Genomic DNA, 27,556 nt, shown 5'->3' with positions numbered 1-27,556 from the left:
GTGGCCCGGAGGATCGAACTAGGAAGTTGGAGCTGCTTTTTGTTTTGAGCTTGGCAACGATGAGTCGATGACCTATTGTGGCCTCTCGCTTCAGGCCGCATGTTTGTCTTCATTAGGTTCATCTAGGCCTGTCATGGGAAGTCAGAGCCGCTGGCTGCTTTGCAACCACACTCGGCAACGATGACTCATGGTAGTTTTGTTTCCCTTCCACGTCACGTGGGTGGGTCAGCCCTTCGTGTGGCGTGTTTTGACATCATGTTTGGCTACTCTTCTGGTACATAAAATTCATTCGGGCGGCAGAGCTCCTACATTTGTTTTAAAAAAATACATAGCACGATAGTTTTTCTATGTAAGTTCGTTGCATCGCATAGTCTTCAACTCTTCATCACATCTTATGTTCATCGTCTTCTTCACTCATTCCTTGCGCTCGCTTCACGCCCTACTCTACTCGTCCCAGATGGCGTCCTCGCCGCCATGGCCAGTGGCCACCCTCACCTGCTTCGTTCTGCATTTCCTCCGCCGCCAGCTCGGAGCTCAACCATCATCTTGCCTCCCTGTAGCAACCCCAAACTCGCCGCATCCCCGATGCGGTGCGACAATTTTTTTCAGCCAATCTATGTGTCAAGGCGCCACGAGCTTTCTTTGATCAGGTTTACTTTCAACTCAAAAAAAAAAAAATTCAACTCTCTTAACTCTGTTTTCTGTGGTGCCAGAACCATCGTTTCCGGCCCAACCCACGGTCCAACAGCCCAAGATCTGACCGCAGACGCACGCTCAGGCCGTACCTTCCACGCCATCCAGCCAATCGGGCGTCTGTCCTGGCATGCTCCGTCCAATCGGCTCTACGCCACGTCACCACTCTTACGCGCCCTTCGCCCTTCCCTCCTCCCCACGGTGGCGTTGGGCTCCTCCTATAACACGCGCTCCCGCTTCCACTCGGCGAGCACCGGTCCACCGCGCATCGAACCCCCACCAGTGCCGATTCTGCTGATCCCTCGCCGTCGCCGGCCGGCGAATCGATACCATGGCCGCCGCGCGCCGGGGCGGCGGCGACGGTGCCAACGGCGTCGTCCGTCCCCGCCCCCGCGACCGCGGCGTCGGCGGCGGCGGCGGAAGCATGGCGGGGCGCGTGTCCGTCCTCGCCTTCTGTGTCGCCGGGATCTGGTCCGCCTACATCTACCAGGGCGTCCTCCAGGAGACTCTGTAAGCCCTCTCTCTCTCTCTCTCTCTCTCTCTAATGCTGTCCGAACTCCGACACACAATTAGAGAAGCTGGGATCAATTTGGTGAGTTTGCTCGCCGGTGGTTCAGATCCACGAAGCGGTTCGGGCCGGAGGCGCGGCGGTTCGAGCACCTCGCGTTCCTCAACTTCGCGCAGAACGTCGTCTGCTTCGTCTGGTCCTTCATAAGTGAGCGCCCTCTTCCTTTCCTCTCGCTCCGCGTGGTTGCCTAATTGCATTTCGTGCAGCGTCGTGGGCTCGTGGTGATCGATTCCGTCGCAGTGTGGGTGGCGACCGCACACGAGGGTTTCTGACTTTGTCTTGCTTTTCAAGTGATTAAGCTGTGGTCGGGCGGGAGTAGCTCTGATGGCCGTGCGCCGCTATGGAAATACTGGGGCGTCAGCGTCACCAATACCATCGGGCCGACCATGGGGATCGAGGCGCTCAAGTACATCAGCTATCCAGCTCAGGTATGGTTCCACCTGCTTTTGCTGTCTCACCTTCCTTGGTTGTTTTATGCACCGTCCCGGACATTGTGTTATGTTAATAATAGGTTCCGGTAATATAGTTCCTAGCACTTATGGATTGAGATGTTATGATAGAGTTAATTAACGATAGGGAGCTCTGTGGAAGTGCTTCCTTAAGTGAAAGGGAGAACACCGCGTTGCTTCTTTTTTAAAACGAGAATAAACTCTGCTTTTTAGAAAGCAAAATGTAACGGTACAGGGTACGGCTTGTGAATGCTAATTTAAGGAACATAGGAAGAACAATGCATTGCTTGGAAGATGGAAATGTAAATGCTGGCGTTAGTGGTCAGCTGGTATATGATTTTTGTTGAGCCATGGGTTCGGCACATGTGGTTTCTGCATTTGATATTGTAGTGCAGGTTGCCAAGTTGGGAGTTTCAGTTCAACCTCGATTGGATTTTGTCACCATTCAACAAGAATGACAAGCTCCTTTGTTCATGTGAACTTGGCCACAAATCAAGTTAGATGACTCTTTAAAATCCTTTGAACATATTAATATGAAGGGCGTGTGTTATGGATTTCTACTTCATGATGGTATATGAATTATTTGTATGATGTTCTTGTACTAAGTATGCAACTCATATATGCTATTAATATTTAGATGACTGAATGTTCTGTTATGTCAGTAGAATTACAAGTATGCTTCCAATCATGCTTGCTGATAGCAGGGCTTTGAAACACATACAGTTGCAGTCATTTTTTGATATCACGTGTCCTCAGATTTACTGGAAACAAAGGAATAAAGCTATATTTCCTTTCTGAATACCAAGTTCTTTAATGTGTCCCCTTGTGTGGAATCAACTTTTCTAATTTAGCTAGAGCAATACTTGGAAAGAGGAATCACAATTAGTTTCTTTTCATGTGCTTGTATAACGATCTCCAGTAAACGAATATGAATCCTGACTGATTTACTGTTGGTGTGAACAGGTGTTGGCAAAATCTTCTAAGATGATTCCTGGTAAGTCTACGTTTACTTATACACACTGCCCAATGTATGTGTATACCTACATAAAAGTATTGGCAGTGCACATTGCATCTCAGGGTCACTTGTTCTTTTCTTCTTGGACAGTCCAATTTAATTTATTTCGCTGAGTAAAGAAAACTTCAGAGAGCAGAATGAAAGGGCAACGAAAGATAATGCCTTTTTCTTTTGAGTTGAGGCACACCCTGCTCAACAATAGTACGAGCATAATTTTGCATTAGCAGGAACAAGGGTGGGGATATTTTTATTGATATCCATTGGCTTAATGTGTTTTATTAGGGATCATAAGGTATTATATTGCCCCTGACATCTAAGCCCATACGGTTCTAAGAAAATGAATATGTTTGTGGTTTACCTTCTTTTAGTTTACAAAATCATCACAGGGTGAATACTAATTAAGGTAAACCTCCTTTGACAACTAAACTCATGGGCATTCTATCTTATTTGCCTACATGTTTTAACTGTTTAACTCGCCAATATACCATGAGTTGTTGGATCTTATGTGCATTGCTTACCGGCCCTGTTCGCTTCGCTTAAAGGCCAGGCTGAAAAGTACTGTTCACTGATTTGTTATGAGAGAAAAATACTTTACCATGGCTGATAAGCCAGACTGATAAGTACATTAATGAAACTATTCTATGAGTTGGATTAGTAATTGTTTGTATGTATCTAAGAATTTTTTTTCCTGAAAGAAATGTATTCTTCCTCAACATTGCATGCTGCATATTTGATGATTCTCCTCTGACTAGCAATTCAATTTATACAGTAATGTTGATGGGAACTCTTCTCTATGGTGTGAAGTACACACTTCCAGAGTATTTTTGCACCTTTCTTGTTGCTGGCGGTGTGTCATCCTTTGCGTTGCTTAAGGTAAGATGATCTTCAATTTGTTGATTCATCAACTGCCATACTAATGAACTAATGTTTTTCTGGTGCATCTGATAGCCTTCTAACTCATCTAGTTTGCACCTTTTCATAATCTTGATGATACTGGAATAAGTCCAAAGATGAAATTTATACTGACATATTTTATTTTAAAGATGAAAAATTTGGGTGTAAATTTTCATTCCAGAATTAAACATAGAAAATATTTTCTCCATATTTTGTTTATTCGGTGTCCTTTAACTTTATGGAATAAGACTTGCAAGGCTGATCAAAACGTTAGATCAAGAACTCTGTGGTGTTTGGTTATGGCACCACCTGAAGGAAAACTATCTAAATTTGTGCCATACCATTATTTCAATTAGATCACTATTACTTTTATTAAACCTGTAGCGTTTTAACTATACTGCTCTGTGCAAGTGCTGAACTTCTAAAATCTGTTTTCTGCTACTTATCAGACAAGCTCCAAGACAATTAAGAAGCTTGCCAACCCTAATGCACCTCTTGGCTATACATTGTGCTTCCTCAACTTAGCTTTTGATGGGTATACTAACTCGACCCAAGATTTAATAAAGTCAAGGTACTTATATCCTCTCTATTTCATACCAAGCTATCATGAAACATGTGATAATTATTCTAAATAAAAGAAATGTTTGTTGTAGGTACCCAAAGACAAACCCATGGGATATAATGCTTGGCATGAACCTCTGGGGGACCATATATAATGCTGTAATTATGTTTGTTGCGCCATTACTATTCAGTAACTGGCCATATGCAAATGGGTTTGAGGCATTGAGATTTTGCCAGGAGAACCCAGAGGTGGCCTTGGGACATTTTCCTTGTTCTGCCTATGTGGCAGCCGTGGGGCAGAACTTCATCTTTTTAACCATCAGCCGGTTTGGCTCTCTTACTAACACAACAATCACTACCACCCGTAAATTCATGAGCATTGTGGTTTCATCCGTCATCAGTGGCAATCCATTATCTTTGAAGCAATGGGGTAGTGTTGTGATGGTCTTCTTAGGCCTCTCTATCCAAATATATCTCAAATGGAAGAGAAAGAAGGGCAGAGACCATAAGGAGTAAGCTTGATTCTTGAACCTGTTCCGATTTGTAACTTCAATTGGACAGATCTGTTGTGAGGTTGACCAGGATAACGTTAATGCACTCTGATGAAATTAGGAGACTTCTACATGAATTATTATGAGCGATACCTAGTATGAGGCTGTGAGATATTGGTAACATCTCGTAGTTTCTGTTCTACAGGGAGGAGATGCAGCAAATTGTGTTGCATTGAGGGCAAAGTTGTATGATGACCAGTGTATTTTTGTTCTCTCTCGAAAGTAATCTGTTGTTGAATTAAAATTGCAACATCTAGGTTTTTTGTTCTAGTTCATGTATACCTCTTATGTTGTGTTTGGAAGAGCAGTTATGTCTTAGACATTTTGGAGACTTGACTTAAGTTTGAACTAAGCCACAAGTTATCTTGTTGAGGAAAATTGGTCTAGGAATGCTTATAATAAGGATTTGGAATTGTTATCTTCCCAATCCTAGCGAATAGAGTTGTCACAAGAACATTACTCATGTTGTAGCAAGATATATGAATCCGTGTGGCTAGCGTTCATACGTCTGGACACTAGTCCCTGTCCGGCGTGCGGGCACCACTGTTTTAAATCCTGGGTCCGCCACTGGATTCACCCTCCATGGCACTACATCTACAACCTTCCCTGCTCGCCGACATGCGGGCACCACCACGCCTTGCTGGACCATAGCGGTGGTGCACACCACCAAAGCCTTGCTGGGCCTCTCCACTACATTGTACGGATTACTTGGGCCACCAATCATGGATTTGACTATCGCCGCTCAAATAGGTGGGTGTCGTGGTTGCCAAGCTGGATTTGACTATCGCCACCACTAACAACCATGTATTTTATGCAGTTTTAACACATAAATTTTTTTTATCATAGAATTAAGATCCAACAGCCTCTATCCTTCTTCTACTTTTAGTCTTCTTCTACCTTCGACCTTCTTCTACCTCCAGACAATCACAAATCACAAGATCATAAATCCACAGATTACAAGAAATAATTTTTTTCTATGCAAGGATAAAAGAACAAATTGGCTATCATTAATCAATGAGCTCTGCCGCATTAATCAGGGAGGGGAGAAAAACTTGCGTTGGCTAGCTGCTGATGATCGGCACCTCTCACTGGACGGGACGGCCGGCTCGCCACGGTCCTTCCGTGGCCACGATCACGTGCCGTCGATGACATCTATTAATCTGCAGCCTTTGTTGCGACTCCGGTGTCACCATTGATCCAGCGTGCACCCGCTGATCGATGACGCCGCGAAAACAACCGCACGGCGTGCGTACGTGCCGTCGGATCACGAGATCGGACAGCAGCAGCAGGACAGCCCGGTGGAAAAAAACGAGAGGGAGAGAGGGAGAGAGAGAGAAAAAATCTATGTGTTTTTTTTTCTAGAATACATGTGTATTGTATAGTATTTCTGATAATAAGTGGGTGCCTTGCTCGCCAAGCTGAAACCATACTCAAGTGATCTTTATTTATTTATTGATAGTATAACCGCTGCAGCCTGCAGTTTAGACCAGCCATAGATCACTTTTACCAGTTCCTCTTCCTCTGCACCAGTCGAATGTCAATGGAGAACCCACCTCCCCCTCAGCAGCAGCATTTCCTGTTCGTGACTAACCCGATGCAGGGCCACATCAACCCGACGCGCCGCTTCGCCGCCCTCGTGATGGCGTCCAACCCGGACGCGCGGGTCACCTTCTGCACCGCCGTCTCCGGGCACCGCCGCATCTTCCCGTCGCTGGCCTCCCCCGACGAGGAGGCCGTGGACGCCGCGGGCGTGCTGCACGCTCCCTACTCCGACGGCTTCGACGACGGGTTCAACCCAGCGGTGCACGACGCCGGCAAGTACAGGGCCCGCGCCAGCGCCGCGGGGCGCGAGACGCTGTCCGCCGTCGTGGCGCGCCTAGCCGCGCGGGGACGGCCCGTGACGTGCATGGTGTACACTTTCCTTGTGCCGTGGGTGCCCGACGTCGCGCGCGCGCACGGCGTGCCCGCGGCGCTCTTCTGGATCCAGCCGGCCGCCGTGTTCGCCGTGTACTACCACTACTTCCACGGCCACGACGCGGCCCTCGCCGCGTGCGCGAACGGCCTCGATCCGGACGCCACAGTCGCCCTGCCAGGTCTACCGCCGCTCAAGCCCAACGCGCTGCCGTCGGTCGTGTCCATCACCTCGCCGGAGCACAGACACCACATGCTGCTCGACATGGTGCGTGAGCTCTTCCTGTCTCTCGACGAGCACAAGCCCAGGGTGCTCGTCAACACGTTGGACGCGCTGGAGCCTGACGCGCTCCGCGCGGTGCCGCAGTTCGAGGTCGACGCCGTCGGTCCCGTGGTGCCGCCGGACGACGTGTCTACGTCATCACGCGCGGACCTGTTACACTGCCACGACCCGAAGCCGTACATGGAGTGGCTGGAGACGAGGCCGGCGCGGTCCGTGGTGTACGTGTCGTTCGGGAGCATCCTCCCGGTAAGCAGGCGGCAGGAGGAGGAGATGAGGAAAGGCCTGGAGGCGACCGGCCGTCCGTACCTGTGGGTGGCCCGAAAGGCCGGCGCCGGTGGTGCGAGCGCGGACAGCAGCAGCGCGGCCGACGGTGACGGCGCGCAGGGGATGGTGGTTGACTGGTGCGACCAGGTGCGCGTGCTGTCGCACCCGGCGGTGGGGTGCTTCGTGACGCACTGCGGGTGGAACTCGACGCTGGAGAGCGTGACGCGGGGCGTGCCGATGGTGGCCGTGCCGCAGTGGACGGACCAGCCTACGGTGGCGTGGCTGGTGGACGCGTGCATGGGCGCCGGCGTGCGCGCGCGCGCGGACGGCGAAGGGGTGGTCGAGCGAGGTGAGCTGCAGCGGTGCGTGGAGATGGTCATGGGCGACGGTGAGGCCGCGGCGGCCATCCGGGCGCAGTCTGATTGTTGGAGAGAAGTGACGCGTGAGGCGGTGGTCCGCGGCGGGACGTCGGAGAGGAATCTCCGAGCGTTCGCGTTGGGTACGGCTGGGGGCGATGCCTGATCGACCAGCCACGTCGGGGCACGAGATTGCTGCAACATTTGTGCATACGATGCTTGGACATTTCCACTGTTCGTGCAGAAGAAACTTGTCAATAAAAATAAAATGCGTGTTTGGTCCATCTATCTGTGCTTCCTTAATAAATTCATAAAAGCATTTTCCTCTTCTTCACTCGCACCGCTCCCCTGCAATACGGAGGACAGCCGTTTGCCTGTTTCAGGCTTTCGATGGAGCTGCAAGTGAGTTCAGTGCGAGCACCGCAGATCCAGTGATCCTTGAACTTGGGAACAATCACTTGGGCAGTTGCTCGACCATGACAGCTTTTCTGAGTACAGTGAGTACATTCCCGGGACCATGACAGCTTTGCTCGATCACAGTTCGTCATTTGTCATGTCACTCTTCGAGTGCTGCTGACAGCACATGACAAACAGTTCATGACTCCACCGACTGAATTCCGACGGACGGCCGAGGCACGTGTCACCCTTCAAGAGCGGCTCCTTGCACCGTCAACAAATGCCATGAGATTACAGTACGACGAGCCTCCTTTTCCCATAGCCTCCGCAACAACGCGATTCCATTCCGCTGCCATGCGCCTCACCTCCGTCTCATCCCCCATAACATCCTCGACGCACCGCCGCAGCTCGGCCGCGCGCAGCACGCCACCACCGTCCACCTGCGCGCGCACGCCGACGCGCCACTCGCGCTCGACGAGCCGCGCGTTGGTGCTCTGCTCCGAGACCTTGGGCACGCCTACCATGGGCACGCCGCTCGCCACGCTCTCTAGCACCGAGTTCCATCCACAGTGCGTGACGAAGCACCCGACCGCCGGGTGCGACAGCACGTGCGCCTGGTCACACCACTCCACCACCATGCCGTTCTTGGCACGCTCACCCAGCTCCAGCTCCGTGTCGGCTTCTTCCGCGAGCATCGCTCTGTTGTCCTTGCGGACCACCAAGAGGTACGGCCTCCCGCTCACCATGTAGGCGTTGAACTCCGCAACGTCGTCGCTCCCGCCAGCGTACCCGCGCTCGGTGCCGTCGGAGAACGGGTGGAACTCGAGGCGGCCGTCTTCCTCGGGGGCGCCGCATTCGCCATCGTCCGTCGACTTGGCCGCGGGGGACATGCGGCTGTGCGCCGCAATGGTGGTGGAGAACGTGACGAGCACGTCGGGCGCGACGGCGAGCAGCCGCCTGGCGAGGCGCAGCGCCGGGGCGATGTGGCCCTGGAGCGGGTACGCGAGCACTAGGAAGTGCGGCCGCGGTGATGACATCTCGGAGCCTCGCCCGTCTGACTGAGGCTTAGCTTGAGCTAGCGGTAGCCGGTAGCTGTGTCAAGCATGTGTATGGTCATGGAATTGTCGAAGCTGCTTCCAAGATGGCTTTAGCAAAAGAATTACAACAAAATCTCAAAACATAAAATGACGTTGCATATCCGTGACCATAAATCCAAATCATATATGGACAGAGTATGGTAGACGACAGCGACAGTTTTTTTATGCTACTACTAGTTGCCGTCATCTCTGAGCTAAGCGGTGGAGAGATCAAATATCATTTCCTACTTCTCTTCTTGGCAAGGCGCCTGGCCCTGATGCAATCTTCGGCAACGAATCCAAGCAGGCCCGCAATATCCGCAGTCAACATGTCCTTTGTCACTGAAAGAAAGAACACAGGCCAATCTTCAGACGGCGCTCCTCGCGCCATCCACGAACGCCATGAGATTACGATCCGACGACCCTCCTTTTCCCATGGCCTTTGTCACTACCTGCTTCCACTCCTCCGCCATGCGCCGCACCTCCGCGGCGGCCTCCAGATTCCCCATCACCTCATCCATGCACCGCCGCACTTCCGCCGCTCGCAGCACGCCACCGTCGTCCACCTTCGCGCGCACGCCGACGCGCCACTCGCGCACGACGAGCTGAGCGTTGGTGCGCTGGTCCGACATCCGGGGCACGCACACCATGGGCACCCCCGCCACCACGCTCTCCAGCACCGAGTTCCAGCCGCAGTGCGTGACGAAGCACCCGATCGCCGCGTGCGACAGCACCCGCACCTGGTCGCACCACTCCACCGCGACGCCGTTCTTGAGCTCCTCGTCAACCTTTGTCTCGGCGTCCGCGAGTAGTGCGGCCTTGTTGTCCTTCCTGACGACGCAGAGGTACGGCCTGCCGCTCTCCTCAAGGCCCCGGAGCAGCTCGTCGAGATGCTCCCTCGCCATCGTGGCCAGGCTGCCGAAGGAGACGTACACCACGGAATTCGCCGGCTTGGCATCGAGCCACTCCATGTACCTGGCGTCGTCGTCCTGCTCGAAGATGCTGGCGTCGTCATCCCCAGGCGGGAGCACCGGGCCGACGGGGAGCACGTCGTGTGCCTGTGTCCCCACGGCGGCGAGCGCGCCCACCTCGAGCTCTTGGCACGTGTTGACGAGGACGGTGGACTTGGGGCTTTCCTTGTCAAGCGTCTCGATCAGGTCGCGGATCGTGGTGAAGATGCTGTGGAAGAAGTCGGAAGGGTCGGTGGAGTCGGTGAGGAAGGACGGCAGGTCGGCGACCGTCTGCGGGGCCAGGCCCGGCAGCTCCACGACGAAGGACGGGTCGTGCCGGTGCTCGGCGACGACGCCCGCGTGGCCGTGGAAGTAGTGGTGGTAGATGGCGAACACGGCGACCGGCTGGATCCAGTAGAGCGCGGACGGGATCCCGCGCTCCCGCGCGACGTCGGCGGCCCACGGGAGCATGAGCGTGTACACGACGCGGGAGACCGGGCGGCCCCGCGCCGCGAGCGCGTCCACGAGCTGCCCGAAGCTGCGCGCGCCCGCGGCGTGGAAGGACGCCATGTAGGCGTTGAAGGAGCCCGGGTCGGGGCTCCGGACGTACCCGGCCTCCGTGCCGTCGGAGAACGGGAGGAACTCGAGGCGTCCGTCGTCTTCATCGGAGTCGTCGGGCTTGGCCGGGAACATGCGCCTGTGCGCGACCTCGGTGGTGGAGAAGGTAACGAGGGCGTCGGGCGCGGCCGCGTGCAGCCGCCTGGCGAGGCGGAGAGCCGGGGCGATGTGGCCCTGCAACGGGAAGGTGAGCACGAGGAAGTGTTGCCGCGGCGACGACATCTCCGACTCTCACTAGCTAGCGCGCCCGCGTCTGTCGGTCTGTCATCTGCGTGGCCCGAGCTCCGCCACAAGTAGCCAAGCAAGCACGAGCCCGTGCCCGAGTAGATGCTGCGGTAGCCGGTCGCGGACTAATCGTTGATGCACGTGCCTTGGATGTATATCGATCCTGCCTGCTTTGATGCTTTCTGGTCGTAGGACGATTTCATCAGAAGAGAACAAACGGGAAAACGCCACGATTCACAGCGATGTTGCCCGCTCGGTCCATATATGGATATTATATATATGATACAAAAACCATCAGCTGTAGCTGCGTTCAGCCAATCAGCCATACCCACGAAACGTCAGGGTACGCGTCAGTTCCACAGCTACCTGCGTCATCGTTTGGCGAAGTGGAGAGACGTCTCCTTCTCCTTGGAGGGAGGCTGCCGATCACCGATCGGTGGTGTCGTCCCTGTCCTCGTGCGTGCCAAATGTTCCCTCGTCTACTCGTCTCTAGGACGGCAGCCAGCGCACCCGTTCTGTCAATTGCGTCCAGCTAGTTGCCTGGCTGTGTACGTGCATTTCTCCGGTTGAGTTACCGTCGATACTCGTCTTGTCTTGGAGAGAAATTCTGCCACATGCATCATGCATGCCTTCGGTTGATCGTGTGCGTTCCGTCGACAGCAAGCATATGTCACCTGCATTACAATCTATATGTGTTGCATGCTTGAATTTGTTTTCTTAAGCAAAACTATCAGTTGCCGGTTGGCAAGTTGCGCGGCTAGTATTAAAAATCGAAGTATGCATGTATCTTGTAGTTGTATCTTATATTTTATCACAAAATTGTATATTTTTTGAAAGGGAAAACATTATATTCATTTCATCATAAGCAGAGAACAAAGATTGGGAGGAATATCCCCCAAAAGAAGTTTTGAAGTGCTAATCTCGCATTACAATGAGAAGAGTGGTCTAAAACCTGACAAGAAAAAAAGTCATGAACTTGGAAGAGCCTGCCTTGCTCACTTTGCAAGTTCATCAGCAGTCTTATTTGCTTCTCTTTTGATTTTTATCATTGAGAACTGTCTTCCTCTTGATGTCTCAGTAAATTCTGCGACGATTGGCCTTAAAGACCAATGACCTAGATTCTGGCGCAAAGAGAATCTTACTGCACTGACGAGGCAAGCAGCTGGCAAATAGTGAGCATGTTGGCCACCTGCAAATTCAAGGCAGCAGGAAGTTTGGCACCAAGCAAGAGAGCCTGGGCTTTAGACTCCAAGGCGTCCAATGTTCCAAATATGGCAACCTGGAAATGGTTGTGAGCACAGAGACATCACAAAATAGTTTTGGCCCATCACACACCAACATAGGCATTAATTGATGGATTTCCTGCATCTAAATTAGATAGAGGGATATTGGTTTGATGTATTGGAGAGAGAGGGAAAAGTGTCTTCCACAATTGCCACACTGTAAGACTTATCTAAAACAACACTAACGTACTCGTCTTAAGTTAAGGAGCTGTTGCCTAAGAGCACCTGCAATCAGTCAAAAAGCATGGGACACATAGACGAGGGTGATTTGAGACACCAATCTCGCAACACGGGCACTCAGGTAAATGAGTCTTTTCCCATCATAGCTTTCTTCATTCTCAACTTGATGTGGTCTCAAGCTAAGTATTGGTGTCCCTCTTCTCTACAACGCAAACTTTAAGTCTTTAATTGATGCTTCTAACTTTTTTTCCGATGAGGCCTATGGTTCTTCTGCAGGCTATTCTGACCAACCTGCGAAATCACCCAGCGCTGTGATCTAGACATCCAGTGCTGATATAGGCTCAGTTGGCTGGTCTGAAACTTGGCTGAAACTGGCTGAAAAACACTGTTCCGGCTGAAAAAAGAAGCCGAACAAGCCGAATATGGATAAGCCGAACATGACCATAGTGATTGAGGTAGCACGCTAACTTAGAGCTATGGGGAAGCCCTAAGGAGCTGCTTGTATCCCTTTTGTAATCTGCAACTGCAACTTTGTATTGTTGCTCCTAATCATTGTAGGCTCTATTCGTCTAGTCTATAAACCATTTATACTGATTTATACGATTAATTTGTTAAGAGAGAAAATACTTTACTAAACTTATAAGGCGGCTTATGATGGTAGATGAACCGAGCCATACCCGGACGTTCAACTCCCCTCCGATTAACCATATAAAAAAAGAATAACGAGCCCACGAATTCCCAAAAGTTGCAGTCTCGTGTTGCCATCAGTCAGCTCACGTCGCTATGCGAGCTCTCCTCCGGATCCACCCGCCCGCGGTCATCTCCACCGCATCCTTCCTCCACGCCTCCTCAACCGCCGCCTCCAAGACCCTAGCCCCGAGCCCCACCTTCGTCCCGCTCCGTCTCGTCCGCTGCTTCGCGGCCATGGCCGCCACCGCCGCGGACGAGTTCGTGAAGGGCCGCGTCTTCCCCAACGGCGTCGCCGTCATCACGCTCGACCGCCCCAAGGCCCTCAACGCCATGAACCTCGGTGAGGATCGCCCTCCCTGCTCTTATTTGACCTCGGGGGACCCTCAAGGCGTGATTTGAGTAGCGATAGGTTGGGCAGGGATTTCTATAAGTCGGGTACTGTTTTTTGCGATCTATACTAGCTTGTTAAGCTGCGGAGCAATAGATGTTACGCAGCTGTTGAATAAATATTTGAAGCTCGTACCGAACTGGTGTAGTGCGCGGATGTTTAGCTCAGTTTATATACTCGTGCTAGTGCTTCGGGATCAGGCAGCGGTTCGATTTTTTTGCTGCTAAAAATACCGTAGAGCTAAGGAAAGTTTTTGGCTGGGGTGACTCATTTCAAATCTATCATCCAATCGTGTTCCTAAATTAATTCATGTTATGGAGAATCTGTATTGTGACCATGTGCTAATAGATGTTAAAATCTGAAAATCGACACTTGATTCGACATGAAATTTGAGGCTGACATTATCTGAAGTCCTTGTTATGATTGTTGGATTTTGTTATGATCTGCAAAACCCTTGCATTTCATGCATCCTTAAATTGGGTGCTCAAGCCTCAAGGTGCACTTTTTATACAACTATGTATAGTTGTAATGTTGTTTACCGCCTGTGACCGGAAGGTCCCGGGTTCGAGTCGCGGTCTCCTCGCATTGCACAGGCAAGGGTAAGGCTTGCCACTAACACCATTCCCCAGACCCCGCACAGAGCGGGAGCTCTTTGCACTGGGTACGCCCTTTTTATGTATAGTTGTAATATTGTTTACTGCATAAAACCCTAACAAAGAAAAGAGACATCATTTTGAGTGTTTCAATAACATCACTACTTTTTTATTCAACCCCTTTTGTGTAAACCTAACCCTGACGCAAGATGATTTGTGTAAACTTCGTACACTAACATTAATTTGTATAAGATACAAAAAAGTTGTATATTTTCTTGTTGAAGTTTGAACCTGTGTCTAGTTATCCATTTGTTCTACTCGCCAAAATGCTGGCAGAAAAACAATGCTTGAGGATTAACCCCTTTCTGGACATGTTCTACAGTACAAAGTTTGGGGTTGCTCTGATTTGGGATATATGTTGAGGATGGCTTACACTCAAAGCATGTGCACAGCTGTATTTTACTAGTTGATAATACAAATTCTGATAAGATGTCCTGCTACTCTGTTACTCCTCTAGATGTCCTTTTTACATCTTTCTTCCCTTGGAACTTTTGCTTAATAGCCTTTTGAGCTCCAGTAACATATTTCGGCTATAACATGATTGCAGAAATGGATGTTAGATACAAGGCACTTCTTGATGAATGGGAAACAGATCCAAGTGTCAAGTGTATTCTTGTGGAAAGCAGCTCTTCTCGTGCCTTCTCAGCAGGTGATTCTTAATTTTCTTTTTATCTTTTTACGAGTATGTTAAGCAATCGATGTCAAACACGGTGATCTGTCTTTTCATTTCCGGAGCATTGGAAATGCTTTCAAATATGATTCATGGCCAATGCAGGGATGGATATTAAGGGGGTGGCCGCGGAAATACAAAAAGACAAAAACACACCACTTGTGCAAAAGGTCTTTACTGCTTCCATTTTAATCTGATTTTGCTATCATGGCTATTTTATCTCTTCTTTTTGTTCAATAGTTTATATCATGATGTTATTTGTTGTAGCTTTACTGAAACTTATACACACAGTGACTAGTGCTTAGTGTAAACTGCAGGTGGGGATGTGAAGAGACTTGCTAATGATTGCACCATGCCAGATATAATAGAGGTCTAACTATAGCATGATAATGCATTCCTGGACATAGCATGCCCTTGTGAAATTTAAAATGAATTGGTGATATGGTCACTTTTGCTACCTTCTCAAAATTTTGACTGTAGAATGTTGGTATTGAAATTGTAACTCCTGTTCGAATGGACAAATTGGAAGTCCCTCTATTCCAAATTATAGTTCACTTCGATTTTGTCCTAAGTCAAACTTTTCCAACTTCGATGAAGTTTTCAGAAAAATATATTAGGTTATACTGTTATAGACGTTCAAACAAATGCACTACCAAAAGTTCAAAGCACATTCCATGGAGCAGTTAACGAAACTGATTTGATGTTGTAGGTGTTGTTGCATTTTCCTATGAACTTGGTCAAAGATTCAAAGTTAGAGAAGTTTGATTTAGGAGCTAGGACAAAACCAAAGTGAACTATATTTAGGAACAAAGGAAGTATATAATTTGAATTTCACAACCCTTTCAAGAAATGAAATATTATTGTATGTGTGCAATCATTGGAGTAATTTGATGTTATGTTTTTATTCATGGATACTGTGTTTTAATTTAAAATTGAATATCAAATTGATTTTTAATTTATAATTGAATTTGAGCAATTAGTTGTACCATGTACAAACATATGAATCCAGGCCCCTGTTGACTGTTGGGGTCAATTAGTTAGGTGGAACAATTTAGGAGGGTTTGAAACAATTTCTGCTCCAGAGGCCACCTCCACTACTGGGATCTTAAACTTTGGCATGATGTTACCATTTTATGTTACTGGGTAGATGTTTTGCAATGATGGTTGAAAGTAGTTTGCATTCCTTTGTTTTAAATATTTATATCACATAGATCACTAAAAAGTACCCTAATGCTTTTCAGGTCTTCACAGCAGAGTACTCCTTGATTTGTAAGATACATGAGTATGCAAAACCTTATATATGCTTGATGGATGGAGTGACAATGGGATTTGGAATTGGGCTATCAGGGCATGGCCACTACCACATTATTACTGAGGCAATTTTTAACTCCAATTTATGTTTGTTTTGTAATTTCATTATATAAATTCTGAATACTCATCTTGCTTGGTGTATCATTATTGCAGAGGACACTACTAGCCATGCCTGAGAATGCTATTGGCCTGTTCCCAGATGTTGGCTTTGCTTACATTGGTGCAAAAGCCCCAGGAGGGGGTGCAGTTGGTATGCTCCTTGTAATTTCCCCCTTCTTGTATCAATTCATAAAGTAAGGCCTAATGCTATTTATTTCCTCATTAGGATATTCTTTTCCAATATATATAATATCATAAAGCACATACTATTTAGTTCTTGGTATTTTGACCGTTTCGCTTTGTTTGCTCTCTACTATCTTTGCTATTGCTTATAAGACTTAATTATCTGTTCTTAATCATCTTAATATGTTATTAAGCCATCATCATTATTTTGTTCTGATTGATCGTCCTACCAATAATGAGTCTTGAGTCGTGACATTGTTGTGGCCTTCCCTACTATTCCAAAATATTTAAGAAGCTAGCTGTTCCCAATCGGGTACACCTCGCCTGTATGTGTAATATATTTACACATATTTTCCTTTTCATGATCACCCTTGTTTTTTTTCAGGAGCTTACCTTGGGATTACTGGAAAAAGGATATCATCACCTGCTGATGCTATGTTTATAGGCCTTGGTACTCATTATGTACCTTCTGCAAATTTGGGTTCACTCAAGGAATCCCTCCTGAGTGCTAACTTGTATGTTCCTTATCTGTACTTGCTGACAAAAACTAAATACTTTCAAAATCAATATATGGTATCAGTAACTTCTCCGTTTTTTTTTTCTGTTTCCTTGTTCCTCATCACGCTTGCTGGCACATCTGTAGCTTTTGATGGTATCGGATCTTATTTTGCAGCACCAATGATCCTCATAGAGACGTTGAGTCGGTTCTGACAGGATACAAGAAAGAACCAGAGTCTGAATCACAACTAGAAAAGCTTTTGCCATATATTATTTCTTCTTTCAGTCGTGATAAATCAGTAGCTGAATCTGTGGAAGAGCTAAAGAAATGTAGTCAAAGTGGTGATGCTGCAGGTACCTGCTATGAAGCTTTCCCTTTTACCCCTTTTAGTGCACCTTGGCAAAACTGATGTATTAAACACTTACATGCCAACTGTTTTGATTGTTAAAAAATGCCCCTACTTTCTCTGTGCTACTCCCTCCGCCCCATAAAGTGTCATCCTCACTTTTCAAGAAGTCAAACATTATCAACTTTGACCAAATATATATTAAAATATTAATATTTATGGTGCATAATTAGTATCATTAGATGAATCGCGGAATATATTTTCATAATAAATTTATTTAGAGATATAAATGTTGCTAATATTTTCTATAAACCTAATCAAAGTTAAGAAAGTTTGACTAGCACAAATCCCATAGCTGACACTTTTTCTAGGACAAAGGGAGTATGTAAGAATTTAATCCAATGGTGGTTTAAGAAGGGATATCTGTATTTATGCACTTAATTGTTTCTCTGGTGGCTGCAGTGGCAGAATGGGCCAATGAAGCTTTAGCAGGAATTGAGAAAGGCGCTCCATTTTCTATTTGTTTAACACAGAAGCATTTCTCTCAAGTTGCATCAGCGTATGGGACTAGTGAACACTATTTATCTAAGGTATGAATCTAGTATCCTGAAGAGCGGGCCTGGTGCAAGCGGTAGAGTCTTACCGCCTGTGACCGGAAGGTCCCGGGTTCGAGTTGCGGTCTCCTCGCATTGCACAGGCGAGGGTAAGGCTTGCCACTGACACTCTTCCCCAGACCCCGCACAGAGCGGGAGCTCTCTGCACTAGGTACGCCCTTTTTTTATGAATCTAGTATCCTCTAGGGCTGAACATTTTCAATTGTTCATGGACCACTTATCGGTATTGCTAATTCTGGTGTTTGGTGAGGTTTCAGCTGGCTGGTGTTATGAAATTGGAATATCGCATTGCCTTGAGGTCATCGGTTAGAAATGATTTTGTTGAAGGTGTACGTGCTGTTTTAGTTGACAAGGACCAGGCAAGTTATCTAATTTTCTTTCCTTAAATTGTTTAATCCAAGAAGGATAAATCCCATCCCGTCCCATTCTGTTTTCTACATTTATCTTGTCTGTTTCTGTATTTGCGAAAAAATATGGGAACTGGACAGGAAGTGGGATGAGGTGTTTCCTGTCCGTTTTTGCAGGATCCCACTTTTAGGCGGATAGACCTGTATTTACGAAATCCAGGATAAGCTTTAGCAGTTGTTATTGTAGCAACCTTTGAACGTTTGGTCTTCACAACAAATATTAGTTCAAGAATTTAGAAAGTCGTCTTGAGGGGCATCAAGAAGCCTGTGAGGCACTTTAACAAGTCTCCTAACATGCCGATTAGGCACATCGAGCCATGTCATGATCTTTGGAAGTAGTTTTTGGTTCCCATTTGTATTTGTTCGTTTCCATATTCCAGTGTATCTCATTCCTGGCTATCCTGGTCCCATTCCCGTTTATGGTGATCGAATACGGAAACGGAAATGGTTAAGCGGTTTTCTCGTCTGTTTCCATCCGTTTTTGTTCTACCCAAGTAACCTGTCCTCTTCCTGAGTCTAGGTTCCTCCATTGCATCCTCTTAGATGTCCCTTCCTAATTCTTCTTGGATCTTCCTCTTCCTGGCCACTCATGAAGTCTTCTGAGTTCCAACAAGTATGAGATCTTTCCAACACCCTTAACCCCACCCATGACTGCCACACATGCTTGATATCTCCTGACCAGATGCTTTGATGAACGACGGAGATGGAGCATGTGTGGCCGGATGCGCCCCTAGGCTACAGCTCCACTTGACCCTGGTCAAACGCCTCTAGGCAAGCTCCACGGCATCGTCTGCGTTGCTGACATCTATGGCGACCTTGGCCATGAGACAGGAACTGGTATTTCCTTGGTGTCGCTCAGTCCAGGGCAGTGGGGTCGTGAAACCCATCCTGAACCTGTTGAAACCACTAGGACTAGTCCAACCCAGCGGCAAATCAAATCTGCTCTGAAACTAGCGGAGACCAACCCAGCCTGTCCTCCGTGCTAGTTGCAACTTGCAAACTAGCCATAAGCCGGGAAACCCAGTCCATGTACAGGGCTAGCCGTACTATTCACTCCTGTCTTGCAAACTGGGTGCAATTGGTGGCAAAACGGATAATTAGATTAACCATGGTGCAACTCGGATTGACATTTGTTTTATCTCCATAACTAACTTGATAGTTTATGTTATGCAAATATAGTGGTCGGTTGCATTTATTAACCAAGATGATCAAGTGAAAAGGAGTTGACTTCTCATTGAATTTTTCTGTCACTCTGCAGAATCCGAAGTGGAATCCAGCCACTCTGGAAGAAGTAGATATGGGCGAGGTTGAATCAGTTTTTGAGCCATTAGTTGCTGAGGCTGAGTTGAGTGTGTAAACTTTCCATGGCCCTGCCACTATTTGAACATCAGTTTTCTTATTGGTAGTGCAATAATAATCTACAAAACAGAAATGTGATGCCCACAGAACCAACAGTTACTGTTTCTTCATAAACTAACTGAAGTGGTTCCATTTTCTCGAAAGGGCACATGAGAATCTAGGTCTGTTGCCTGCTCTTCTGTCTCCAGTATGGTTCCCCTGTTTTCCGCTAGAATATTCCGGCCATGGTACCAGGAGTGACTCGGCTAAATGCTCTAGAAGCGTTTGTCACTGGGCAGAGCTTTGTATTACATGTAATTTGATGTGAGTAGTGTAATAATAACTGGATACGGAAACCATGGTTTGGCCAGCAGATTTGAAGGCGTGTTTTAGAACAAGTGTACAACTGACGTGCTCAGATATTATATGAATATACTATGGCAAATGTCACAAGAAACTCTTCTGCAAGGCCTACCAATGTCCCGGGGGCTTGACGCAGGGCCGGCCGCGGCGAAGGTACGCGCTTTCGTTTTCGGATTTTTTTTTTGGGAACTTTTCGTTTTCGGCTTTAAGTCACTGCCGTTTTGCTGAACAGCATGCCCTGTCCATCTTTTGGATATATGATAAACCGATGCCGTTGGCTTATCTGCTTCGCTTGAAGGATGGAAAAAAAAATGGCCACGTGGAGGGAGTTGATATTTTCCATGAACGAGCGGTGCCCTGTTCTTGGCACTTGGTTACGTTTGCTTAGCCGTCAAAGGATGGCGTTGGCAGTTCATGCTTGCGATCAGTGAGAAGCGGCGTTTGTTTAATTGGAGACTGAATAGCGGGTTTAGTTCAAGGAAACCATTCTAGATAAGGCAAACAATTCTAAATAAAGGTTTGACATTATAAATCAATTTCTCGAATTTGGTGGATTGACTCTATTCTCACAGTAGTATTAATTATTTGCTTGTGAGGAGGTGATGATGCATCAGCCCATTTATTCTACAAACCAAACAAAAAATTGAGAAGTGAGAACATGATGGACTAACCCATCTTTTCGGTTGGTTGGTCCAAAGAACGAAATGGTTTGCTTTTGCACATGGAAACCAAAAATTAATCTCGTGGATACATATAATTCGGAAGATCCTTAAATCAAACACCTTAAAATGATACTTGTGGGATGTTAGACAACGAAAATGGTAGACTAGTTTATGTTCGACCCTAATTTCCGTTTACACCAGCAGATGGTTCATTGGCTCTTAAACAACCCCCTAAACTGAAAAATGGACTCAAGCGAAAAAATGTAGGTCCAACAGTGCCATGAAAGGCACTGAAATCAACCTCCCCCTCCCCCCCACCGTCGGTCCTCTCATTCGTAGGCACGCTCCGTTTGGTCCTTGGCCGTTGGAACTAATTGCTACCTGCTCGCCCCCTCTCCTCCTGGGCGACATCTTGCTCCCCCGATAGATCTCCCATGGCTGCGCAACACCTCTCCTCCCAGCATGGTCCGCTGGTTGCTCCTCTCCTCCCAAGCATGGTCCCCTGGCTGCTCCTCCCGGCAACCCTAGCCACGTGGCTCCTTCCTCTAGCGAGCTCCTCTAGCCACACGGTTCTTCTCTTCTCGACGAGGTCCCAAACACCCCTCTCGGTGACCTGGAGACCTTGATCGCGTGGCGTCTCTCCTCTCGTGAGATCTTGGTGTGGCTCGTGTATTCTCTAAGAGGTCCCCGGCCACTCCTCCCTGACTCCACGACGTTCTTGACCGCCGTCGACAAAAGATGCTCGGTAGCCCACCGAGGGTTATCCCACGATGGTAGATTTGTCCTAGAGGTGAGTGAGATCAGGAGCGAGATGGTGACAAGACACGAGATTTAGACAGGTTCAGGCCGTCAGCGTGACGTAATACCCTAATTCTGTGTCCCATCGGTTTGTATTGGCTATCGTATATGATTGCGCGTGTTTTGAGGGGATCCCCTACCCGCCTTATATAGCCTGAGGGTAGGGTTACATGCCGATCAGGTCTACAACTAATCGTGTAACAAATAAGATTTACATGGAATATTACATTCGGCATATCCTAACAGATTCTATGCTATCTTCATGATGCCGCCGAGGTGTCTTGCGGCGTGCGCCGAGCTATGCTATGAGCCGCAAGTCATCATCTTGTGGGCTGGACCGTTGTTGGCGGTCCTTAATGCATAATTTTAACCGCCAAAACCCCGCATAAAATCCATTTATTCGAAACACCGAACTTAGTATAGGGTTTATAACTAACTAATTCCACAATTTTTGATGTTTATATGTTTTCAAGGACACATGTTTGATTATCAAGAAAAACACATGCAAAATGTGCAAAAGAGACAAAGCGTAAAGCAGATTTGGTCCAAGGAATAAGATGAAAGGCCCACTCCACCGAAGAACTTGGGCCAACCACCGACGGAGGAGCAGCCCAGGACCGAGCACCGACCAACAACGCAAAGGCAGTGTCGAGGGGGCCAGGTCAGGGGACGGCCGACCCCTAGGGGTGGCTGACCCCTTGCCGGTGCCTCTCTGCTGCCCCTTCATTAGGCGGTGGCTTGAGGGCATGCAGAGGTGGTGGAGAATGGTGCTCGCACCAAATTTAGCCTCCAACACCGCCTTAAGCCTTGTATAAATAGAGGGGCAACCCCCCCCTCTCAGAACACACCTCAAAGAGCAATTCCATTCTCTTTTCAAGATGTAGTAGTAGTACTAGCTAGTTGGGAGTTAGAGAGAGATGCCAAGGTTCCGAAGGAGTCCTCAGAGGTGTGGTATAATCTTGTATCGCTCCTTTGTAAGACTCAGTTATTTCATATATTCATCTTCTCTATTTACTTAAAATACCTATTATGGTTATCTAGTTCTTACCTTAGTGGTTATCTATAATGATGGTTAGTATAGCGGTTTATACCTTGGCATGGGATCTCCGTTCGACCGAATGCTCTAGTTTTACGTGAAACTAGAGTAGTAATCGATAGTGTAGACATGGTGTCTAGACTATAGGTTACCTGAGTTTACGCCCAACCCCACGGATAGTTGTGGTAGCCCCGGAGATGACAGCTCCGACCAGACCTTTGTATTCCACCACGTTCAAATTGGTGTTTTAGTAGAGCTTTTTGGCAGCCTGACCCCGATCACCCCTTTCTAGTCTTTTTGAGAATCAAAAGGTACTGTTGCTCCAAAGTGTCTTGGTGTGATCGCTATGTTTGACCTCTGCTTAGTTAATCTCTTTGGTCCGCTCTAGAACATAACCACAATAATGGAGAAGTAAATAGGAACCATGAACTCACCCGTTGTCCTCCCAGCTTAGTTTGTCTACTCTTCTATCTTATCATGAAGTTCTCCTATATGTGTCACTTATATGAAACTCCTATCTTTTATCATTTACCCCCATATTAGTCTAGTTAGTATACTAGTTAGTCGATACATGATGGTCAAATACAAACTTATTTAACCTTTGCTTCCCTGAGGATAAATACGATACCCTGGAATACTCCTGGGTAAAAGCTACAACGGTATCCGTACGCTTGCGGATTTCTCTGTTTGCGTTAACAAACACTAACAACCGTCCCTTGTGGTGCGACCCATGTAGTCTGCCGTGGGTACTTGGGGTCAGACCCCCCATAGCTAGTCCTCAAGTGCCTTGTATCCGCTTGGTGACACCATATTGATCGAGTCCGAGCAGCTTGCCATGAAGCCGATCAGCTCCACCGATGATCCGAGCGGTGAAAAGGAAGCCAACCAGGTTTAACTGGTGACTTGGGCGGTGAAAAAGCATGTCGACCAGTTTAACTAGCCTACCGACCTGTAAGGGTGGCTACCGACTAGTGTAACTGTGGTAGAACCGCCCGAAATAACACACCTATGGAGGTGCTTGTCTTCCACCAGACACTAAGCACCCCGAAAGTAAGCTACATCAGTTGGTTCCGTCGAGCACACCCCAAGGAAGAACTCAAATAATCCATGTTTTTCCTCCAGGATCCAATAGTGAGAACGAGTTTGCAATACTTAGTTTATTTCATACAACAAAAGTTCTTAGAAATACATTATTACAATACCAAGTTCAGAGTGTGGAATTTAATAGCGGAATTAAAATAAACATCTAACGATAAGATACAAGGATCCATCTGTGCCAACCAGAAGAATCCTTCACACAATAGCCATTCCTCAAGCTACACCTGCAACAGGGGTAAATAAACCCTGAGTACACAATGTACTCGTAAGACTTACCCGGCTAGTGAGAATACTTTTCTGACTCCAAAGGATATGATAGGCTTTATGGTTTGCTGGGTTTCTTTTTTGTAAAAAGCATTACTAGTAGTGAATCCTTATGTATGTTTTATTAGCAGTCATGATTAGTTCATTAGCTAACCATTCTATGTAAGCACCTATTCTACTTTCAAGCAAGAGTTGAGTAATCAGATTCATTTCACCATCTTTCATCTTTCAGTTCTTACTACGGTGCTAGATCATAGACAAGTCATACCATATTACACGGTGATTTGCGAACCAATGTAGCCCAGCTGGGTACCCCAAAACACACGCCCCGTTTGTACCCCAGGCACAAGCAAGACCAACCCACCACTCTTCTATCAAGGGGTCCAGGTTCTCGTCCAAACTTGGACTCCAAGCCCCCACACCTAAGTCCTGGACTCAGTGTGGTGCTTAGACCTCCCCCATCCCTGCTTCCAATCAGTCGGTCCGAAAAGAGCCAAAACCCACGACAAGAGAGCAACGAGCCTTCCCGCTCTCCATAAGCAAGTATGTGCTCATGATAATAAGTCTGTAACCTGACTAGAATCCAATGCAATGGCCGGTCCTTAACCGACATGGATGGAGAAAACAGTGTAACCAAGCTATGCCCCATTGGCCGCGGGACACAACCTATTACACCCACCAATACCCGTACCATATCCCTACCCGGTCTCCATTTCCTTTCACCATCTTATCATGAGAGTGAAAATAATAATCACCTATTGTGAGTAATGGTAGGTTACTCACGCTACTAATAGCCTAAGCATAATAGCTACTCGACCTATGCTAGTAGGACTCATAGATAGGTTATCTATGCTTGCAGTTTTAATATAAATCATGTAACATAAATGCACATCACACACACACACACACACACACACATATATATATATATATATATATATATATATATATATCAAGTAATTATTCAAAATAAGGGTTATGCACCGGAGCGCCTTGGGCAGGCGCGGTGTCAGCTCAGTCAGTCAGGGGTGGCTCCGGGACCTCCTACACAAGGATCTCCTCCTCGTACTCCTCGATCACCTCCTCGAACTCATTGTTTCCGATGGTCATGATCTCCGCCAACTCATTCTCTACATGCATGCGATGATGATGCAACACTTAATATTTTAGCAACAACAGCTCCTAATTTAAGAATACACATGGTAAACTACTAAGCTAGCCCTAATGACTAAGATACTAAGCTCACTATCATCTTCATCAAGTAAAGTGTTGGGTTCAACTAACAAACACCTAGCTTTACAAATGAAGGATATATCTTTGAAGGGTATATTTGAAACAAAGAGCATTTAACTACCCTTATGTTAAGTCTATTCTAAAGCAATAAAAATTACAGTGAGCACATAATAATATCATGATGCTACTATAAAATTTTCAAAGCTATACATATCACCATATTGCCACAAAAATTCCTACAATATTTAACCTAATAATATTAAGCACTCTCAAATGATTTAATAGTTCCTGGTATTAACAAATATATATATGAACTAAATACACAACAGATAGCGCATAATTTTAGGAACTAACAAAATTAGTTTCATAATTTTTGGATACCTACATGATTTCATATGATTTACCAAAGTCCAGCTCAGAATTAAAATAAAAAGCTATTTCTATTCTCCACGAAAAAGATAAACTCAATTCGGCCCAACGCGGCCCATGTGGCGCAACGCGCGCGCATGAGTGTGCGGCGGCCCATAGGCGAGGCAAGGCCCACGAGCGGAGGCAGCCCATGGCGAGGAAGCCCGCGCGTGCCGGCACTCTTGCAAAAACGCCCCTGGACTATGAGCAAAACAACCCGCAATCCATGTTACTATTTCTATAGACAATGACTTTGCAACGGAACCCTTGGATCTTTCTCCTCTTTACAACAGCAAGGTCCTCGGTCATCCCCGCGTGCTCTGGCGTGGTGAGCGATGGCATTGGCGCTTACGTCGGCCACACGGGGCCCCCGCTGACATATCTACAAGGCCGACGCTCGCCTAGGGTTTGACGCGAGATGATGGGCGGTGGTTGCATGAGCCGAGACACCGTAGAGGGACCTCTCTACAATGGTGGGCACCCTGCGGTAATGGCAACAGTGTTTAGGTGAGCCGTAGCAACAACAAGGTGGTAGGGGTAGCGGGTGAGCAACGACCACTCAACTATGACCTTACCAAGAAGCCGGCTCGGCCGTAGATGACCAAAGCGAGGCTGGCCACACGCGCGCTGTGAGGTAAACGGCGGACCGTAGCGTGGAGGCGACAGTAGAGCTACGATTAGCGTGCGCATGACAAAGAGGGAGCCAAGGCTAGCTAGTGGTGTAGAGGAATTGGCATGGGATGAAGTGGTGGAGACTAGCCACGACGCGGGCAGCGATGAGCCTTAACGGCAAGGTGACGGCAAAGCTCCAAAATTGGAGCTCGGCGTGATGCGAGTCAAGGCGGGGTGGGTCGGCTAGAGAGGGGACATGAAGGCAGAGACATGAGCATGAGGAATTGATGAGAGGTGCTCACTCTCTGGCTTTACCGTGACGCAACCCGACGGCGGCGGAAAACAGAGGGAGAGAGAGAGATGGGGCCTGGCAGTGGGTTCGGCCCATCCACACCTTGGCGGGACGCGGTCGACCAGACTTAAGGCGATGTCTGTGCACCAACTACACGACAATGCAACCAAACCATGTGCGCACACACGAAGGTAGGTGGGGGCGCGGCAGGCGCGGCCGCAGCGCCATTAAGGTGTGATGACGGCGCGGGGCAGCCCACGTGCGAACTAGGACAAGGCAAGCGGCAGTAGCACAGCGTCGCAGTGACATCGGTAGCGGTAGTGTAACGACGTGAGGCAAATCGACAGTGTAGACATGACGGCGAGTTGATGGCACCGATAGCGGCTCTATCGCGACGCGTGTGGGGCAGTCGGCGGCAGCAGCAGCGGTTCCACACAGTGGGGCCTACGGCAGCCGAGACCTGCCCAGGCCAGAGGCGGCCACGGCCGACCGCACATGGCAGTGTGCGCATGTACACACGTGATCAATGCGGCCACGCCGAGCGCCCGAGCGTGGTGATCGCGGCCACGCGGCCAACCAGCCCGAAACCGTGACACGCACGAATTTTAAAGCGCTCAACACTACCAAACGGTTGCTCCTAAACCTAAATCGTCTTCACCATACTCAAGATGGCACATGAGACTACCAAATCGAGCTATAATACCTTACCACTCCTTAATCCAATCTCTCACAATAAATTGCTCAACATGGCAGTGTCTAACTGTCGGCAGACTTGAAAATTTCTAAGTTTTTGAGCTGAGTTTTATTTGAAATTGCATTTCTAAGCTAGTGGAAATATTAGCTAGTAATATCATTTTTTGACCGCAAGTATTTCATTGTCATCTACAAAGTTTGTACTCCAAACTTTATTTAAGTATCACACACATGTTCTATAACATTTTTTCTCAATAAAAATTTCTTTTAAACCCTAAGTGATATAACATGACTATCGAATCAACTTTCGCTTCGCATTTTAGTTGATCGTTTCGAGTTACAGAAATTGATCTACACACTTTATCACTTGCATTAACACATAAACATGATGCTCATGATATGTTTTAGTAAATGATTTATGGTGTAACACCAAGGGTGTTACAGTGACCAACCAACAGATCTCGGACTCCGCCGAGCGAGGCTCACCAATAGGATGTAAGGAGTTCAACAGAAAAAAATTGAGAAATCTTGATCGATGAAGTGTACACTCTTAATTGCCAATTGCGATGGCTCGGATGATGTGGTCATCTGAGTTGGGCAAAGGCAATAAGTGATAGGCTTGACAC

General features: G+C 47.6%; 5 protein-coding genes across 8 annotated transcripts; 3 read left to right on the top strand and 2 right to left on the bottom strand.

The window, feature by feature from the left end:
* Positions 1 to 917: 917 nt before the first annotated feature.
* LOC136527468 (UDP-galactose/UDP-glucose transporter 3-like) lies at positions 918 to 5,053 on the top strand. The gene is made up of 7 exons (XM_066520214.1): positions 918 to 1,203; positions 1,311 to 1,408; positions 1,553 to 1,689; positions 2,674 to 2,704; positions 3,495 to 3,598; positions 4,069 to 4,190; positions 4,273 to 5,053. Exons 1-7 carry the CDS (start codon positions 1,025 to 1,027, stop codon positions 4,694 to 4,696), a joined length of 1,095 nt encoding a protein of 364 aa, XP_066376311.1. The 5' UTR covers positions 918 to 1,024; the 3' UTR covers positions 4,697 to 5,053.
* Positions 5,054 to 6,187: 1,134 nt separating this feature from the next.
* LOC136527111 (UDP-glycosyltransferase 75C1-like) lies at positions 6,188 to 7,827 on the top strand. The gene has a single exon (XM_066519730.1). The coding sequence runs from the start codon at positions 6,266 to 6,268 to the stop codon at positions 7,709 to 7,711; it is 1,446 nt and encodes a 481-aa protein (XP_066375827.1). The 5' UTR covers positions 6,188 to 6,265; the 3' UTR covers positions 7,712 to 7,827.
* A 121-nt stretch (positions 7,828 to 7,948) lies between these two features.
* On the bottom strand, positions 7,949 to 8,982 carry LOC136527113 (anthocyanidin 3-O-glucoside 5-O-glucosyltransferase 1-like). Its single transcript, XM_066519732.1, has one exon. The coding sequence runs from the start codon at positions 8,976 to 8,978 to the stop codon at positions 8,193 to 8,195; it is 786 nt and encodes a 261-aa protein (XP_066375829.1). The 5' UTR covers positions 8,979 to 8,982; the 3' UTR covers positions 7,949 to 8,192.
* Positions 8,983 to 9,113: 131 nt separating this feature from the next.
* LOC136527112 (cyanidin 3-O-rutinoside 5-O-glucosyltransferase-like) lies at positions 9,114 to 11,499 on the bottom strand. The gene has a single exon (XM_066519731.1). The coding sequence runs from the start codon at positions 10,805 to 10,807 to the stop codon at positions 9,386 to 9,388; it is 1,422 nt and encodes a 473-aa protein (XP_066375828.1). The 5' UTR covers positions 10,808 to 11,499; the 3' UTR covers positions 9,114 to 9,385.
* Positions 11,500 to 13,016: 1,517 nt separating this feature from the next.
* Positions 13,017 to 19,928, top strand: LOC136527857 (3-hydroxyisobutyryl-CoA hydrolase-like protein 3, mitochondrial). 4 transcript variants are annotated; one of them, XM_066520708.1, is made up of 10 exons: positions 13,017 to 13,303; positions 14,552 to 14,653; positions 14,992 to 15,044; positions 15,916 to 16,050; positions 16,139 to 16,235; positions 16,653 to 16,782; positions 16,941 to 17,119; positions 17,572 to 17,702; positions 17,984 to 18,085; positions 19,392 to 19,928. In XM_066520708.1, the coding sequence occupies exons 1-10, from the start codon at positions 13,057 to 13,059 to the stop codon at positions 19,488 to 19,490; spliced, it is 1,275 nt and encodes a 424-aa protein (XP_066376805.1). In that variant the 5' UTR covers positions 13,017 to 13,056; the 3' UTR covers positions 19,491 to 19,928. The 4 variants fall into 4 exon arrangements, with proteins under 4 accessions (XP_066376805.1, XP_066376806.1, XP_066376803.1 ...); XM_066520709.1 differs by having other exon boundaries at positions 13,018 to 13,303; positions 17,575 to 17,702; XM_066520706.1 differs by lacking the exon at positions 14,992 to 15,044 and adding an exon at positions 14,780 to 14,844 and having other exon boundaries at positions 13,018 to 13,303.
* Positions 19,929 to 27,556: the final 7,628 nt, after the last annotated feature.

This window comes from Miscanthus floridulus, chromosome 19, assembly GCF_019320115.1.
Source record: "Miscanthus floridulus cultivar M001 chromosome 19, ASM1932011v1, whole genome shotgun sequence".
Taxonomy (NCBI): Eukaryota; Viridiplantae; Streptophyta; class Magnoliopsida; order Poales; family Poaceae; genus Miscanthus; species Miscanthus floridulus.
This window is presented reverse-complemented; position numbering and strand designations above follow the sequence as displayed.

Coding starts and splice junctions, on each gene's coding strand:
- LOC136527857 (XM_066520706.1), top strand. CDS start 13,057: ATGCGAGCTCTCCTCCGGATCCACCCGCCCGCGGTCATCTCCACCGCA. Junction 14,845..15,915: donor ACACACCACTTGTGCAAAAG/GTCTTTACTGCT, acceptor AATGCTTTTCAG/GTCTTCACAGCAGAGTACTC. Junction 17,703..17,983: donor GTGAACACTATTTATCTAAG/GTATGAATCTAG, acceptor GTGAGGTTTCAG/CTGGCTGGTGTTATGAAATT.
- LOC136527468 (XM_066520214.1), top strand. CDS start 1,025: ATGGCCGCCGCGCGCCGGGGCGGCGGCGACGGTGCCAACGGCGTCGTC. Junction 1,409..1,552: donor CTTCGTCTGGTCCTTCATAA/GTGAGCGCCCTC, acceptor TTGCTTTTCAAG/TGATTAAGCTGTGGTCGGGC. Junction 2,705..3,494: donor ATCTTCTAAGATGATTCCTG/GTAAGTCTACGT, acceptor CAATTTATACAG/TAATGTTGATGGGAACTCTT.
- LOC136527111 (XM_066519730.1), top strand. CDS start 6,266: ATGTCAATGGAGAACCCACCTCCCCCTCAGCAGCAGCATTTCCTGTTC.
- LOC136527113 (XM_066519732.1), bottom strand. CDS start 8,978: ATGTCATCACCGCGGCCGCACTTCCTAGTGCTCGCGTACCCGCTCCAG.
- LOC136527112 (XM_066519731.1), bottom strand. CDS start 10,807: ATGTCGTCGCCGCGGCAACACTTCCTCGTGCTCACCTTCCCGTTGCAG.